At 55.7% G+C, this 18,642-nt stretch overlaps 1 protein-coding gene across 3 annotated transcripts in view; it reads right to left on the reverse strand.

The window, feature by feature from the left end:
• Nucleotides 1–1,235: 1,235 nt before the first annotated feature.
• SPSB1 (splA/ryanodine receptor domain and SOCS box containing 1) overlaps nt 1,236–18,642 on the reverse strand; it is a 68,485-nt gene continuing 51,078 nt past the window's right edge. For all 3 annotated transcript variants that reach the window (XM_046661428.1, XM_046661427.1, XM_046661429.1), the window contains 2 exons: nt 12,238–13,087; nt 1,236–3,273 (listed from right to left, as the gene is read on the reverse strand). In XM_046661428.1, the coding sequence (XP_046517384.1) occupies nt 3,146–3,273; nt 12,238–12,931 (822 nt within the window). In that variant the 5' untranslated portion in view covers nt 12,932–13,087 and the 3' untranslated portion in view covers nt 1,236–3,145. The remainder of the gene's footprint in view (nt 3,274–12,237; nt 13,088–18,642) is intronic.

Here is an 18,642-nt window from a genome sequence, read left to right on the forward strand (position 1 = left end):
GAGACCAATTCCAATCCAGGAACTGCCATTTTCCAGAACAGAAGTGCATGAACTATTAAAGCATTTGTTTGAATGCTTGCTAACATGCCGGGCCCTGTCCTAAAGGCTCATTTCACCCTGGCTGCTCTCCTCCAGGATGGGCACTGTGATGACAGCCATTTTGTGCAGGTTCAGCTAGTGAGGGTCAGAGCCAGCATTTGAACCCAGGTCTGACTCAGGAGGCCACGTGCTCGTTGCTGAGCCAACTCACTAACACCCTGAGACAACTTCCCTTTCCCAGCAGCTTTTTGAGAGAAAGAGCTGACACAGTTGAAACAACGGTCTCCAAACTCTTAGGCAAGGTCACTTGGGGAGTTCGAGAAAACTGAAGATTCCTGGGCCTGGCCCCAGAAATGTTGATTCAGTCCATCCCAGGCAGGCCTGAAACGTGCATGTCAACAAACCCCTCCCTGGTGAGGCTGGTGCAGACAGCCTGAGGGAAGCTGGCCACGAGACTCTCAGAGAAAGGGACATGGCATTTGGTCCCAGGGGTCTTGGGCCCTCAGGCCAGGGCACTTTTCCCAGCACCACCAGATTCTGACACGCCCACAGGGAACCGAATGCATTCTTGCCAATTCTTTGGAAACCAGTCACGACATGTGATCACATCTAGTAAGTTTCTTGACTATTCACTTTATCACTCATCAATCCTCCAATAAGCCAGAATTTCCTGTCTTTTCTGCTGGGAGGTGGGGTGGGGGGGATCCTGCCCATAGTGACGGGTGAAACAGATTCTCTCGGCCAAGGCTCAGCCGCATCTCTGTGCACTTGGCACTGCACACACAAAGATGAAGGAGGGACCAGCTGTTTCCGAGGGGTACCCAGAGCCTGGACTCTGAGGGCACCCGTACCAGCTCACACCCTGCTCCTAAAAGCCCACTGTCGACTCAAACTTTTAACACACACCAACGAGCCAGAGACTCTCGTGGATGGCAGAATCCTTTCTATTGGATCAGCAAGTCCCTTAGTCTGGGCTGCAGGCTCACGAACGTCTGGAAAGGATGGGGATGTTCTAGGATCCCCTCTGAAGGATTCTCCTTCTTCCTTGGGCTCCGGCTGGCATCCCAGCCTCTGCCAAGGGGATCACATTATCTGTTGAAAACCATGGGTGGTGAGCTGTCTGGACCAAGGAGGGGTCGGCCATGCATCTTTCCCTTCCCCCAAGGGACAAAGAGGGACTCGAAAGCGGCTTTGTATTTTAATAAACTTTCCTTTATTAGGTTACTATTATCAACCATCATAAAATAGAATGGCAGTTTCAAAACTGTACAGGCCACAAGGCTCTGGGCTGAGAGGAAAGAAGGGTGGGGTTGAGGTGTGGGGAGCTGGGGGGCAGGAAGTGCAGAAGGATGACAGAGCTGGGCGATTCATCCCGCGTCCGTGGGAGACGGCTGGGTCAAGGCGATCAGGCTGGGATCCGTGTAAGGGAGACTCTCGTGTGCAACATTCATCAGAACAGGACCCACCCTGACACAGGAGTGAGGGAAATCTTTAAAAGTCTTACAGGTAAGGTTCCCCATGCCCCCCGACAAAGAACCTCGAAATAATAAGGGGGCAATTTACATTCCTCACCCAGTCTTGGCACCAATTTTGTGTTTAAAAAATATACTCCACTGGAAGACTTTTTTGTTTTTTTAAAAAAAGGTACCCTACAGCAGCTGTTAAAAACATAATTCTTACGGACAAATATATATGCATATATATTAAACATTTTAAACAAATAAAGTCATCTATTGTACCTGTACAGAAATAACAGAAGTCAGATTCTAAGAGAGTCGACTTCAAGACAAAAGAAATGGAGAGTGCTGCAGCAGGGTGCTGGGGTCTGCTACGTGGGGCAGTTGCGGGGAGGGAGGGTTGTCCCCTCTCTTGCTGGCTGCCCCGCCCCGCACCACCCTGCCCCTCTGGCTCCAGGGCGTCGTGAAGAACTGGGGCTGCTCCATTTCGCCCCAGAGCCCAGACATGGGCACTCAGCAGAGACCTGCACTGGCTTCTGGGAGGCACGACTCAGCTCTGGTCTCCCCTACCCAACCCTGCCCCTGGCTCCTCAAGGGAGGGAGACCCACTCCTCCTCCCTCTTGGTTTGAGTGGTCCTCCGGGAAGCTGGAGTTCTGAGGAGCCACGTGGAAAACCTCAGCTGGGAAAGCAAAAGCAAACCCACACCAAGAAGCCATAGAAGACTAAAGAAATAAGACCACATGCAAAGATGGCTGAGCCCAGGTGTAAGTGGCTCCTGGAGAGACACGAGGAGCGCCATGGACCATGCAGACAGGTCCCCCGAGACTCTCATATTGCACGTGAGGGTACTGCTCTCTGGGGGGGGCCCGCTCGGGAACTCGTAGCAGAACCCCCTGGAAACTGTAGGTCAAGGACAAAGACACCCTGTGCCACGTGGGGACACACCACAGACCCGGCCCAGCAAGAAGGACAGGTGAGGCACACACATCCCAGGGAGGGGCAGCTGGAAGAAAAGCAACAGGGAGAGGTGACTGAAACAAGGTTTCCTTTCTAAATGGAATAAATAAATGGCTTTTGTTATTGTTAAAAAGAATAAATACAGGGTACAGGGGGCACCGGCCGGGACTGATGCTGGGTGCTCATGTGCCTGCGCAAGGTCCAAGTTTGGTTTCTGCCTTGGTGTCCGGGCTGAGTTTCTGACGTCCTGAGCTTTGTCTGCCACGGCATGGCCCTGCTGGCCTGGGCGCCAGCCCTCATCTAAGCACCTCTTAGCACCTCCAGGGTCTGCTCTCGGTGCCGGGGCTCCTCCTGCTGGCCCCCCACCGTGGGACCCGGCAGGTGGACGACGCCACCCCGAGAGCAGCTGGGAACTCAGTGTAGGGCTTCCTGGGAGTTTATTCCATGTGTCGCTTTCCAAGGAGGGGCTGTGATTCGGCATAGAGAGAGATTCCGCCAATGTCGGGAAGAGGAACAGAGGAGCCTGTGTCGAGAGCTGTCCGTGTCCGGCAGGCACGGCCTGGAGGATGAAGAGGAAGAGCGGGGACTTCCTCCCACGGCTGCGGACGCCCCTCCGAGGCCCAGGGCGCGGCGGCGGCGGCTCGGTGAGCTGGCCCCCGTGGCTGTCGTGCTGGTGTCCTGGGGCGGAGGGTCACTGGTAGAGGAGGTAGGCCTTGAGGGAGGCGGGCAGCGGCAGCGCATGGATCTCGCCCAGACGCTCCTTCCCCAGGGCCAGGCGCACCGAGCGGCGGCAGAGATCCATGAGCGGCAGCGGCTCCGCTGGGGAAATAGAAGAGAGACAGCGTCAGGTTAGCACAGCTCTGGATGGTTCTAGAACAAACAATATTAACAGTAGCAAAAGTATCATGAATATTAGTTTCAATACACACACAATTAATAATTAAATACATTTATACTTTAAATTGATTATTACTAGCTAACACAGAGAATCCATCCGGGGCCGGACACCTTTGGAGGCCCTCTGCAAACACTAACTCATTGAATCCTCGCAATGGTTATTATGAATGATTTCGTCATCACAGTGAGACAACATCATCTCCATCCCCATTTTACAGAGGAGGAAACAGTGACAGAGAGTCCAAATAAGCTGCTCAGGGTGACAGTGCTGGTAGGAGGTGGAGCTAGGACTAGAACCCAGGCCATCCCTGCTCTCGCCCACGGGGCAAGCAGCGGCCTTCAGTGTGCATCCACAGGGCACATGGAGGCCAGCCCTCTTGGCATGCGCCCCCAGCACCAGACCCCACACAGGCTTTTAGGAAAGGAACCATTTTATGTTAACCCAACTGCTCGTGGGTACTATTATCTCCACCTTACAGCCGAGGGCACTGGGGTGCAGAGAGGTCCTAACGTGCCAGGTTTACAGGCTGGGATCTGAGTCCAGGCCATCTGGGCTCAGCATCCACATTCTTAGCCACCAAATCTTGCTGCCAATTAAGATGTAAGACATGCAGCCTAGAGACACACATTACAGAAAGCAGAGCGCACGGGCCGTCCAGGCCCAGCTGACCCCACAGCCTGCAGGTGTGGTGTCTACAGAAAGCAGGTGCCTGTACTTCTTTCTACCTGACAGAGTGAAGCTGAGGGCCCAGGCAGAGGGAAACCAGAAATGCCAGCCCAGCCGCAGCAATGGGGACCCTCAGGACCGCGCCAGGCACCGCCAGGGCATCTCACAGCCAGGGGAACCGGGCCAGGGCTCAGGCAGAGCTGCCTCAGGATTGGAATGACTTCCAGCTGCAGCCTGCAAAGGGTACTTCTATCCTCGTGTCCCTGGAGGGCCTGGGCCCTGCTGTCCTGCAAGGAGGGCTCTGTGCACCCCACATCTCAGATAAACCAGCAGCTCCAGCAGGAGTCCGAAAGTTATTCCCCTGAGGCCCGAGAGGCTGCCAGGGGCACAGGGGCCCTGCTCACCCTGCCTCCCTGGAGTGGACCTCTCCTTGCTCTCTTCCCTGAAACCAGGTACAGGTGAGCACACCTGGAGCTGCTTGAGGCCACCCCAGGGTTCTGGACAAAGGAAGAGATGAAATGAATGGATCTGTGGCTTCATCCATGGTCTCCCCTTAATGCTGAGACTCCTTTGTGAGCAAAATAAAGATGAGACCAAAAAACTAAAGAAAACTCAGCATTTCCCTTGAGACCCCATTGCATTCCACTAATAAAAAGTGGATTAAAGTTCTTAAATATTCATCAATGTCTCAGAATATTAAAAACAACATTAAAAACTCAATTACTGAAGCCCAAATCTTACAGCTGGGGCCTCAGGGGGAAATGGGGAGAGGCTGCTAAGGAGTACAGGTTTCTTTCGGGGTGATGAAAGTGCACAAAAATTGATCGCAGTGATGGTTGCACAACTGTGAATACACTAGAGGCCACTGAGTTGCACACTTTAAATGGGTGAATTGAACGGCACGTGAATTATATCTCAACAAAGCTGTCATTACAAAAAAAGTAAATCTTAGGCTTGAAAATGCATTTACTAAATTCCAGGCTTAAAAAAAAGACAAACAACTCCTCTTCATGTCCCCTGGGCGGTCACGGCCCTAGCCAGAGAGGAGGAGGAGCTGAAACGGTAAATGTTTTTCATGGAAAGCTTTGAGATGGGGCCTTTCCTAGACGGTGTGGGATGATTAAGGGGAGCCCTGTCTGGAGGCAGGAGGACAACCTAAATGACCTTCACTCTCTCGGTCAAGGAGTCCACAGACTCCTGGGGGGTGGGGCTGGGTTCCCCCACCCCCCCTGCGCACAGAGCCTTGGGGCTCCCTTATCAGAAAGCATCCTGCCCCCGTGGCCCCACATCTGGCTCCTCACTTCTGCCCTGCACAGCACCCTGACCTCGAGCGGATCACTCCCTCTGCCTGGGCCTCAGTTTCCCCATCTGCAAGGTGAGGAATGTACACCAGTTGCTCCCCAAAGTCCCACCCAGCTGAGATCGCGAAGGCCAGAAATGCCTCCCAGCAGCTCTCGGGCTGGACATACTGTCGAGGCCCTGCCGCAGGATTAAGTGGGGGAATTCAGTGGTGCTTCCTCTCCTCACTCAGGAGCCCTTTTCCCTCCGCCCTGAACCGGGCCAGCCCCTTCTCCCTCAAGGATGTGGCTCAGCCCCCACTGGGAGGTGCAGGGGCTTCCCCTGGTGGCTGAAGGCACTTGAGAAAACATCAAGAGTCATCGAATGTGGCCCGAGAGCCCTGCCTGGCTGTGAAGTGACGGCAGAGAGGGAGTTCCCATCATGTCCTCTTGGCTTAATGGGTTTCAGGTCAACTCATGAATATCCTCATGAAAAAGCGTTTCTAAACAGCAGAGGCCTGCACAAGCCCCCAGCTCCAGCTCCCATATTTCTGGTGATCACGCCTGAAATTAACATCAGGCACCAGCGGCAGCCGTGGCTTGTGGAGCAACTATGGTGTGCCTGGCGGGGATGGTGGCCCCAACCTACAGATGGAGAAACAGGCTTGGGGATGTGAAAGTTGGGGTCCAAGGTATGAGAGCCAAAGGCTAGAATGTGGACATACACCCAGGTCCATCAAATTCTAGAGTCTGGCTCTTTTTACGCCAACATGAAGAGGGAGTTCTCAACAGCCCTTCGCAGTTTACCCAAAGGGGCAAAGACCTATAGCTGCCTCCTTCCGCCCCTGCTGAACGCAGGTCTTCACCCTGACCACCCTTGGAGCACACTGAATAACTCAGGGACGGGTCATGAAAACAGAAGGGACATGTCCTATGGACACGGCAGATCTTCCAAGATGGGCTACGGAAGTGGCAGCTGATGGCTGCAGTGATGTGTTCTAAGTTGAAAATAGGACCACTCACCCAGGCATCCCATGGATGGGTCTATTCTTGGGGGCCTCAAGGTCACAAATAGGTCATCCCCCCTCCAATCCTGTAGGAGGCAAATGATGATGCACAGGGCCATGGCTGGGCGGAGGCTGAGAATGCACCGGCCAAAGAATGGGAAATGGGCACTGTGCCATGGAAGACATCTGTCCCACCAATTTCAGTTGGTCACTAACAGGACCCAAGAAGGCCTCCCCCCACCTCAATACTTTCGACTGGGGGCTGCAGGCTCTATATCCAGCTCCATCCAAAGAGCTGGGTGCCCACTGAAATTCCACTGAGGAAGCTCCCAAACGGAGAAGGCAGAGTTTATTCAATGACTCCTGTCAGGGTGAGGCACGAGGGCCGCTATGCCCATCTCCAGGAAGCTGAGGCGCTCACTCATTTACATAGTTTATATGAATGGGGGGGGTGGCGCTGAGAAGGCGGCACAGAAATCAGGAAGTGAATCAGGCTCTATTTATGGGAGCAGAAGGTTGAGGAACTGGACAAGTCCATGTGCCAACTTCCACATTTCTAGGAGAAACGGTTACCTGGTGGCCTATGTGAACACGCGTGGCCCCAGCACCCCAACCCGTGGCTCTGTCTCAGTTCACTGAGAGATTGCGACCCCATTCAAGCCTCCAGAGCCTGGTGCTGTGTCTAGTTCATGGGCTAAATGGATGAACTTTGGGTCTGTAGGTCAAGGACGACGCCTCATGTCAGGAAGTGCCCCTGATTCATCGATGTTCCCTTGAACGTCGCTGACTCAGGGGCCCGTCCTAGAGCATTTTCACTGCAGGCTGCTCCAGGAAATGGATTCGAGAAAGTCGTCTGTCAAGGATGGACATCCCAGGACACGTGTACATTTTCCCTTTACATTAAGCAGTTCTTAGATAAAAGAGACAAAACAGAACACCAACCCCTTGTCCTGGCCAACTGGGGAGGGACACCCAGCCACGCAATGCCAGTACTCTTGGTTCCCTGTCCCCAACTCTGGGAGCCTGCTGTCCTCATATGACAAGCCTTTTGGCGGGCAGGGAGTCTGGAACGACCCCTTCCCCCACACGGCCTCTCTCCCCCAGAAGGAAGCCCCTGCAGGGCGGGGTGATCAGCCTCCCCGACAAGGAGCTTCCCAAGAGCCCAGCTGGAACGGAGGTGCAGGAAGGAGCCACCATCGGGTGACGCGCCCTGGGAGGGCACCAGGAGGAGGTCACCAAGTCGAAAGGCTCCTGGGGAAAAGAGCTGAGCCTTCTCTGAACCACAATCACTATAAACCACACCAAACTTATGTGGCAGCTCTAAAAGGGAGAATTTGACAATGCTGAACCGCAGGGAAAATGCTTCCTTAGCTGAGAACGCTGTTAAAAGCAGTCGGGGGCAGGGAGGACCCATGGGTCTGGGACCCTCCCTTGGGTGACAGCCAGTCTGCAGCAGGCAAATAGGCCTTTCCCTTCTGCCTCTCCATAGGGCGGCAGGCAGGCCTAGGGGCCCAGCCGGGCCCTGTCTCCCCACGACACTGACCATCTCCACCCCTTTGCCCTAGGAAAGAGTGAGGGGACACAGCAGCCCCTCTGGTTGCAGCCTCAGCCCCAGAGGTCTCAAGCCCTAAGGAAGAGTCAGAACAAGTGGCCAGTGGCCACTGGTGGCTGGACGGTGGGGGAGGTCACACAGGGACACACTGATAACTGCCTTTTGCTCTGGCCCAGGCCAGCTCGGCCTACGGCCCCAGCACAGGGGCAGGGACTCTGCTGGGGAGGGTCCGCCTGGCGTGCAGGGGAAGGGCTGGGGAACAGACGCCCAGGGAGGGTGCACATGCAGCTTTGGCTGACTAGCTCTCAAACAGCTGCTCCCTGCTGAGGTCAGGAGCTGGCGGCCGGGCTGGGGTGGGGTAAGGAAGGAGGGTGCAGACGATGTCCCAGACATCCCAGGGAGCAGTAATGAATCAGAACCACCTCCAAGACTTCAAGAGCAAAGCCCAGGCCAGGCCCACACCAAGAAGATGTACCTAGCCAGAGCTGGGCTTCCGCCTGTCAAGTCCTGCTCCCTGGGTGGACCTCAGACCCGGTCCCACCCTGACTTTCCTCCTTCCTCAGCTGCCTTGGAAGGGAAAGCAAACCCTTCTGGGCAGAGGACTTGGGCACCCTTTGACCTCACCCAATCTGAGTGCTGGGCTTCATCTGTCACTGTCCTGTCTCCCCCAGGCAGGAGCATGGGGAGGGAAGGTCTTGTGGGAAGGGTCTGTGTTTGCTGTCTCCACATTTGTAGTAGGTGGAATAGTGTCGCCCCAAATTCAGGGCCATTTGGAACCTCAGAACGTGACCCTATTGGAAAGGATCTTTGCAGATGTAATTAGTTAAGATGAGGTCATACTGGAGTAGGGTGGGCCCTGAATCCAATGGCTGGTGTCCTAAAGAGGAGAGACACAAGGAGAGAGCCACACGATGACAGAGGCAGAGCCTGAGAGGCATCTACAAGCCAAGGCTCGCAGGCAACCAGCAGAGGCTGGGAGAAGACATTGGGCAGATGCTCCTCAGGAGGAACTGAGCCTGCCCACACCCTGATCTCGGACATCTGGCCTCCTGAACTGTGAGCGAGTACACTCCGTTTTTTTTTTTTTTAAAGATTGGCACCTGAGCTAACATCTGTTGCCAATCTTTTTTTTCTCCTTCTCCCTAAAGCCCTCCAGTACACAGTTGTATATTCTAGTTGTAGGTTCTAGCTGTGCTATGTGGGACGCCGCCTCAGCATGGCCTGATGAACGGTGCCATGTCTGTGCCCAGGATCCGAACCGGCGGAACTCTGGGCCGCCAAAGCGGAGCATGTGAACCCAATCACCTGGCCACAGGGCTGGCCCCATTCCTGGTGTTTTACGCCACTCAGTTGGTGGCCATTTGTTCCGCAGCCCTAAGAAACAATACGCCACCCTCGTCCTCCTCTCTAGACCTGCCACTCCCTCAGGCTTTTGATCCCACCCTACTGACGACTCTTGTCCAGGTCACCAGCGATCATCTTGTTGCTGAAGCTGATGGACAGTTCTCAGCCATCAACAATTTGACCCGGCATCACTTTGTCCTTCTTGAAGTCCTTTCTTCACTTGGTGTTCAGGACACTATTCTCCCCTCCGCCTTGTCCACCAATCTCTAAACGTGGACGCGTCCCAGGGCTGGGCCTCAGCCCTCTCCCCCTCTTTCCCTAGGTGGTCTCATCCACAGGTCACGGCTCTAAACACCATCCAGCCGTGGTGACTCCTCCACTGACCATTGTTCTGGACGCTGTCCTGTCTCCACACTTGGAGAGCCCCCTGGACCGTTGAGCGAGCATCTCCAATTTAACTTCCCCACTTCCACTCTGCCCCTAACCTCCGTCACCTCTCCCCTGTGGAACCGAGGTGTCAGTAAGCAGGTCGAGCCTGGCAGTTCTAACAACTGACCCTGCTCCCCATGTGTGCAGTGCCACCCTCACGGGTTTTCCCATCTGGATCCTCCAACATCAAGGGGCGGTGCAGAGTGGAGCCCGTCCACGTCTGTTGGGGACTGGGGAAGGCGGGAAGCCAAGGGGGCCCTGGCGTTACGATTCCGGTGGGGAGGGGTCCTCCTCATTAACCAGGAGCAGCGGGGTGGGCTTAAGCCACTGGGCACTGCAGGGTCCAGCTGTAGGTGCGGGTCTCATAACTCATTCCTACGCTACTCCTCTTCCCCTCAACCCTTTAAATTTCCTAAATGAGAACAATTATGAAAGCAGCCAACTTCCCCTCTGATGCGGAGCCGACCCGGCATCTATCTACTTACAAGACGCCCGTCTGGGCCTCCAGGACTGTTTCGGCAGAACCTCTGCCAAGCTTTGCCCTGACTCTGCAGGGCAACAGTCCTGTTCGAGCGTGTCCTGACTTGCCGTGGGTGACAGGCCCCAGGCCCCTCCAGGCCATCCTGGGATCTGTGTTCTGACTGGAGCTGGCAAGGTGAACAGTGAAGCCATGCAAACGCACTCCAGCGCTGGTGGACCCGTTCCCGCAGGTGACGGGCTGCAGCACTCTCGTGGACACCAATAGTCTCAGTGGCCTGGCGGCAACACAGCAACCCCAGCAATTCGCTCACCTGTCTGCACAGCACGGACAGTAAACTCCCTAGGGCCAGGGTCACCCCTCTGCCAGGAGGAGGGAGGCCCACGGGCAAGGGTCCCCTGAGATCCTACGGCTCCTAACCCCTGCCCATCACCATGCACGGCAGATTTGCCTGTGGACTTTCGACCACTGTCACCTGGGGAGACAGACTCACAGAACTCACCCTGCTGGTTCCCTACACCAGGCCTGAGGTTACTTCCTCAGGGCGTTTACCTGCTGGATGCACACCTGGCTGTCCCTGCTGATATCCCATGACCCAGGGGTGCTGGGCTGCACAGGTGAGGAAGATGCCCCACCTGGCTGTTGGCTCACTGTCATTATCCAGCCAAAACCAGAGAGGGGGAGTGTGGGAGACGGGCAGCAGAGGCTTCCCAAGAAAAACGTTTAGGAGTTCGTTCTGCCTGATGGCCTGGATGTTTTCTCTGATACCTTACAAAGACTGAAGTAGGGAGGAGGAGGAGAGGCACAACCTGAAGGTGTGGAGGCTGCGAGACCAGAGTAAGCATCTGTGCTCCTGACCCCCGGCCTGCAGGGTGGGGTTAGACCTTGGGGTGCCAGGGCAGACCTGGCCCTTAAAGACGGACAGCTGGTGCGTGGACGAAGCCTTCCAGCCCACCCCCTTTCCAAGGTGAGATTTGCAGATGGTAGAAGGGACCCATGAAGGAGTGAGGGTCAAGCACAGAGATGGATAGTTCTGGAACCCTAGGACCTCCTGCCACTATGGGCTCCCAGCGAAGAAGCCACAGAGCCTTCCACCTCCCAAACCAGGACAGTGCCGCCACATGTGGGCTATGTTCATGCATAGTTTGAGAAAGGACACTTCCTTTTCCAAAGGTACAGGTGGAAATCGCTGCTGACTCAGCCTGTTTCTAATCCACGTTCTCTTCTCCAAAGGCCTCCTGACATCACGACTGAACCAGCCCCTCTCAGGTGACTGTGTCCCAAAGGAGCCCACTCAAAGCCTCCAGCACAGAGAGAAAGACCCTAACCTGTCTAATAAATGAGAGAGGCCACTGGCTTTCATGTATATGAAAGGTCCTAGTACCCTCAAGGCCGCAAACCCCAGCTCAGTAACATGCTGGCTACTTTGCTAGAATTTGGTCAAATGCTGATCAAATCTGGAAGCAGGTCAACTAGAAACAAAACCACGTCTATCAAAGACCATCCATCCATCCACCCATCCATCCATCTACCTATCCGCTCATCTATCCATCCACCCATTCATTCATTTATTCCTTCCTCCATTCATCCATCCACTCATCCAACCATCTACCTATCCACTCATCTATCCATCCACCCATCTATCCATTCATTTATTCCTTCATTCATTCATCCATTCACCTGCCCATCTATCCACTCATCCACTCATGCATCCATCCCTCCATCTATCCACTCAACTATCCACCCACTCATTCACCCATCCACCCATCCACCTATCCATCCATCCACCTTTCCACTCATCCATCCATCCATCCCATCCATCCATCCACCCACCCATCTATCCATTCTTCCATCTGTTTATTCATTCATCTATCCACCCATCCACTCATCCATCCATCCACTCATCCATGAGGTGCTGCCAGGTAATCTGGCAGACTCTGGCTAGAATTCCTAATTTAACCAGAGGCAGGTCAAGAGTTGCCTCTGAGGATCTGAATATGCTGGGATGTCTATTTATAGACATTTTAATTCCAACGACTGTGTAAACTTTTGCTGGGCCCCGATAGCCCAGCCACAGGGACACACATGAATCTAGGGACACTGCCATCTTGGAGAGTGCAGAAGACACTTACGGTCGAGTCCGTTCAAGTAGCGCATGCGGATCTCACAGTGGCCCCAGACGGCACTCACTACAGGATAGAGTTTTTTGCCTTTGAGTCCCCGAAAAGCCACTCCCATGTACTGTCCGTCCACAATGAAGCTCAGGGTCCCGTCGTCCATGTCCAGGGCTACCAGGAAGGAGTCGGGGACAATGAATGTCTCATCTGGCTCTAGGAAGGCCGGGTATGTTTTGCTTGGCTGATTTTTGCCATCATGGTAGAGCCGGTTGCGCCCCAAGTCCCAGCCCCAGGACTCGTGGTTATTCCCCACGAGGGTCGTGTACCCAACGGAGTGCAGGGGGGCGTCTGCTGTCGCCACCCCCACCACGGCGTGTGTGCCCCGCTGCCTCATGGCCCACGTGATCTGCCACACATGCAGCCCGCGTGTGTACCCGACCTTGCCCCTGATGGCATCTGTGCTCTGGGCCACCGGATGCCGGTGAAAGATCAGCTTGTCATCCTCCTTCACAAAGACATTGAGCGAGCGGTCATTGTTGTTCCAGGAATGGAGCAGCTGGACGTCATAGGACACGGGGGGCATGTCCAGCAGCAGGTCCAGACGGGTGGGCTTGCAATAGTCCAGACCTTGGAGCTCCTGCTTCAAGGGCCGGTACGTGGGGTCCCTCATGTCCACAGTCTTGATCCCACCGGTGACCTTCTGACCCATGTTTGCCGTCCGTTTCACTTCGCCACTGACTCCCAAGACAAACTCATCAATCGCGGGGCCTTTTCTCCAGTTTTCCAATCAGGCCCGGACAGAATTCTGAAGGACAGCTGCCAGGCGACCTCTGCAAGCTGTGGAGCAGTCAGTGTTGCCTAATGGCTGGAAAGAAAAATAGGAGGCGGGGTGAGCACGGGTGTGGGAAGAAGGGGAGAAGGTTAACTAGCAGCAAGGCTGACCACGCGGACATGTCCCAGCAGCCCGGCTTCTGAGCTCCCATCACACCCAATACGGGGCAGACCAGAGTCCTGGCAAAGAAGGAAACCATGCTCTGTCCCCATGGCTACGCCGTCATAAAGGAGAGGGCAGTCCGGCTGGCTGTCACGTGGAGAGGAGGGCTTGGGAGCCAGGCATTAGCCTCCACTGTGTCTGGTGCAGGGGCTGAGACATGCAGCCGACACTCACCAAGTCCCTAATCACAGTTTCTCCAGGCAGAAGGCCAAGTTGGCACAGATCCTGAAATGAGCCCCAGTGCAGTGGGCATCTTCCTCGGTTAGAGCAAGGGGAAGCTTACTTCCCACGCCTGCCGTTCAGGACAGGTGAAGCCCTGAGAGGCAGCAGAAGCTGTTTGACATGCTACCCCCAGCTCCTCGTCTCTGTTTTCCAGCACAGCCGCCTTCAGGAGACATACCACTGGATCACGTGAGGCAAGGGAACCCGGGGCAGGCAGAAAGCTCAACTCAGGGGTCTGTGTGTGCACTCGGCCAGGAGGCCCAAGATTCCCTGAGGCTGCGGCAACCTCCCCAGCAGGTCCCAAGTCCAGCCTGGACTGGGGGCTGCCAGCTGTGCTCTTCTCAAGGCCCAGGGGCTGACCCCGAGCCAGGTGGGCACAGAGGCTCTCGCCCACCCCCCGGGTTGTTCTGGACCAACACTTGGACGACCACCCACACCCTTGAACTAGCAGCCAATGCTTGGCTCCTCAGACCCCAAGAGCCCATCTGGGGAGGAAGTCCGACTTCAAGCCGCCTCGTTCCCACTCTGGCTTCACCATCCCTTGGCTCCTTTAAAGGAGATGGGGCCGTGGGGTTGGAGGAGAGATCTGACTGGATCTGGCCCATCCTTTCTATCAGCAGCACCCGCAGGGTTACATCCAAGGAGAAGGTGGCTGACACGTGGGACTGTCAGGTCTCTGACCACCCGTGCCAGTCCTGTCCTCGGTGCCTGCCTTGGACAAGGGCAAGTAACACGTCATTTTGATTTCCTGGGCCCCACTCAAGAGAAAAGGTTCTTTCTGCCATCACAGACCTCCTGGGCCTGCAGAAGGGACTCTTGGCTGCCAGGTTTGGGGGACAGGCTCCCAGCACTGACCAGACAGGAAGAGGACAGGCTCCTGGCTAAACAAATTTAACTAATGTATGCAGAGGAGCCGGGCGGAGGCCATTGGTGCCAGGCTCCTGGGAATAGCGTCATGCCGGTCAATTGTCCCAAGGAGACTAAGGTGCCTGGGACGAAGAGAACACAAAGGAGCCTGGTGTAGGGGGGCTGCAGGGCTCCCCCTGCAGTTGGCGTATTGCTTTTCCACTGTGGCAGAGGATAGAGCCCCTGGTGGGAGTGACGGCAGGGAGGGCTGGGGGAAATCTGGGAACCGGGGACCATTGGCTCCCTGTTTGGTGCCCAGGGCCAGCAGGGCCAGGAGGAGGGCAAGCAGGTGCAGTCTCTCAGGGGCCCCCAGCAGACCTGGAGCTGCCTCCCTCTCAGCTGGAAAGAGACCCCGTGAGATGACGTCTTCAGGGTGGCCAGGCCTCCAGGAGGCTGGCTCTCGGTACAGCGTTCCCGTGTGGGGACACTTGACCCTGACCCCCTTATCTCAGTGGGCAGGTCACACTCCTCGCTCTTCCCTTTCTGGTGTGGAATGGAAAGCTCCTTCATTCCCTGAGGCACAGCCATTGCTTCAGAGGCAGACTAGGACCTCTTGTGTCAAATGTATGCAAAGCTGGTACACAGCTGAGATGCCCTCTAAAGCCGGGGGGACACCCGGGTTCTGGAAACTTCTGTGGATATCGTGACCTCACCTCCTGGATCTTCCAGGATAATCCCAATTTCAAGCTTTCAGTCCCCTGGACCCCTGAAAGCCATCGAAACCTCCAGGACTTCCCCTGGCCCTGTTGAGGGGCACCCTGTGGCTTTGTGACCTGCTCGCCAGGGCAAGCGGGGGTGGGGAGAGCCTGGGTTTTGGTGTGGAAATGTGGTCCTGGTAACTGCAGAGACTGGCCCCCGGCTGCAGCCTTCCCTGACCCGCCTCTTCCATGCCTGCCTCCCCAACCTCCCTCTGAGCATCTTTCTGAGCTGGGGAAGGCTGGTCCGAGGCAGTTCTCAAAGTCAGAAGCATCCACACCCATCTCTGTCTGGACACCCCCCTCTGGCTGGTGCCCACGGACCTCTCTGTGCAGGACACACGTCAGCTTCCCTGGGAGGACGAGGAGGGACTCGACTTCCCAAGAGAGTTCATTCTACTGCTTCCTGGAGTGAAGCAGCCATTGCTTTCTGTCCCAGCAGGAAGGACCTCTCTCCCAGAATCTCACGGCGTGGAAGGTCCCAGCTCCACCCGTGGGGACAGGTGGGAAGAGTGAGGAGGCTGGCAGCGGGGAGACACGGGGCAGGCGGGACGTGTGGGAGAGGAAGGTGGTGGGGCAGAAGTCCTTCCAAGACATTAATTTAAAATACTTGGAGAGAAACGTGTGGGAATGGAGAAGGACCATTCAGGGAGGCTGAAAGGGGAAAGGGGGAGAGGAGAGGACAAGGTACAGGTGGAGAGCGGGGAAGGGGCAATGGGGTTGGGGGTGAGGAAGGGAGAGAGGGAGGGCGATGGGGAAAGGAGGGGAGGGGGGGAGGGGAGGGGAGGGGACGGGAGGGAGCTCTCAGGCCAGTAAATCTGGGCCTGTACACATCTACACCTCCTACTTCAGCTGGACCAGGGATCAGCAAACTCTGTGTAAAGGGCTAGACAGTAAATGTTTAGGCCTTGTGGGCCAGAAGGTCTCTGTGCAACTCTTCAACACGGCCTCGTGATGTGAAAGCAGCCCGATAGTACATCCAGAAATAAGTACAGCTGCATTCCAATAAAACTTTATTTACAAGCACAGGCTGGTCCATAGTCGGCTGACCCTGAGCTAGACTAAGAGCCCCACACCTGGTCTCCGAGGGACAGAGCACGGCCATCGTGCCGCAGAAGATGCTGTGGGAGGGAATCTCCCCATTGCAGGGTCAGTGCAGCCTCAGACAGCGCTCAGAGAAGACAGCAGAAGCTCGTGGTGGGGTGGCGCGCCCTCTATCTGCGTGGCCAGCTCCATACGCTCTCCTTTTCTGAGATTACACCACCTCTGAGTCCACCTGCCAAGCAGATCCACCTACGTGGCCCTTGTGCTAAGCTCCCCCTCCCTCGGCCCCATGTCAGAACCATAGGAGAGGGAGGGCCCCTCCTGGCCCTGGACCACGTGGCCCTGAGTGGAGGGAGTCCCTGGGAGGAAGGAGGCAGGAGAGGGGCAGGAAGGGCAGGTAAAGGTGCCTGCAGCATCACAGGGTGACTCCTGCACAAGGGCATGCAAGGGCCCGGCCAGGGCACTTGGGCCACCCACTCTGCTGCTTCTCGGCCACTCTGCCATCTGAGTCACCTCCTAGGTGGTCAATGGCTGTGGCAACCCTAGAGCCACTCTTGACTTACCTTTCACCTGCCCATCCCCACCCTGTGTCCAGCAGCACTTCCTTCTCGACTTCCTGCTGTCCATACTTAGCCACCTCCTTGCCATGCAAGGCCACTGGAGCCATCCAGCCGCTCTCATCCTTCTGCTCTATTTTTGAATGTGGCTGCAGAGATCCACCCTTTTGGGGTCTCCCAGGAGCATCACTAACTCCCTTCCTGGGGACTGCAGTCTGGCAGGGCGCTTCCCCCAGGCCCCTCCCCCCGTGCACCTCCCCACTCTGCTTTCCTCTGCCAAGCCCTGCTCCTGGGGCTTGCAATCCTGGGGGAACCTCATGCACAGAATGGTGGGTTGGAGCACTGCCTAGGACTTGCCCTTAGCTTTTCTGAGCTTCTGTCTGCTCCTCTGTAAGACAGGTGTCCCATGCTCTACTGAGTGAATGTTCCAGAGAGGATAACTGGCATTTTCACTTTTGTCTTATTTTTATTTTCTAGACCACGCTCTGGACATGAAAAGACCCCCGTTATGCATCTTCTTGGTACCACACCCGGTCCTACAAATGGATGCTGTCTTTGGGCCAAGACCCAAGTGCTTGGAATGCTGAGCTAGAGCAGATCAAGCTTAAGGTCCCTTTGAAGCCAGAGGTTGGCAAACTTGCTCAGTAAGAGGCCGTATAGCAAATATTCTAGGCTTTCCAGACAATACGTAAATCAACGGGCATGGCTATGTTCCAATAAAACTTTATTTACAAAAACAGACAGTGGGCTGTATTTGGCCCAGAGGCCATAGTTTTTCCTGACCCCTGTTCTAAACCCATGCAACACTGCTGACACTATCACCCAAATACCTGGACATGGAGCTGGGGGCGGGTAGGGTGGGGAGGGACTGCATCAGCCATGGGTGCCAAGTGACAGAGACAGTGGTTTGGCTGACACATCTCCTATTAACACTGTGCCAAGGAGGGAGTGCCCAGTGGACATCACACTTTAGGTAGGAAGTGGGAGAAGCAATCCAGCCCCACCTCTGAGACCACCCCCCTTTCCTGCTATTCTGAGCGACAAGTGCAGATGTCTGGGCCTTACAGGGCCTAGAGTTGCCCCAGGAATGTCAGGGCCTGGGACAGCTCAGCAAGTCCTTGGTGAGTCTCCACGAGGTGGGAGGACCCCAGCCCGTGCCTTGACCCAGGAAAAGCAAAGACACAAAGGGTATGGAGAGTGTGGTTGTGTACCACCCCGCAGGGCTGGAAGGGGAGAAGCAGAGGACAGAGACGGCTCTGCTGCTGCCACACTACCTACCAGTCTCACGCAGCCATGCACACTCACATACGTATGTGCACACACTCAGAGCACTGGCGGCAGTGGCATCTGGGGGACAGAGGCGTGCAAGTTCAGCCAGTACCCCGGCCGGTGGCTCCCATTCATTCCCTCAGTGGGAGCTCTTGTTCCCAGAAAGCACTTTCACACGTTAGCCACAGTGTCCCCAAGATGGCATCTGCTGTTCCCCCTCACGGCTGTCTCAGGCCTACCCTCAAGACAAACAAATTCTGGTTCGTACCCCTCCTGCCCCACCAACCTCTGACTGTCCAATTAATAAACTGTTCCCACTGTCCTGGTCCCCGGGGCTGCACAGGCCAGCTGTCGCAAACAGGTTTCCAGTGCCTGGTGCTTCCCAAAGACCAATGACACCCAGGAGCAGGGGTGAGAAGGAAAACGCCAGCCAGACGCGGCGCTCCGGCGGGGACAGGGGACTCCTGTACTCAGTGGGTGGGTCGTTACCCTCATCAACAGGCTCAAATATAGCAGGATGTGTTTCAAGAAGGAGTAAGACACATGCACACACACACACCCTAGAAGCTTGGTAAGTCTTCAGGATTTTGCATTTACTTACAATAGAGTAAACGAGATCAAAAGCTCTGGCAAGACGGGGAGGGCCGTCTGCGATCAGGCCAGGTTCCATGAAGACCCATGGTTTGCCTTGGCTGGACCCTCCCCCCTGCTGAGAAGCCCTCATCCCACACAC

Source organism: Equus quagga, chromosome 5, assembly GCF_021613505.1.
Source record: "Equus quagga isolate Etosha38 chromosome 5, UCLA_HA_Equagga_1.0, whole genome shotgun sequence".
In the NCBI taxonomy this organism is placed as follows: Eukaryota; Metazoa; Chordata; class Mammalia; order Perissodactyla; family Equidae; genus Equus; species Equus quagga.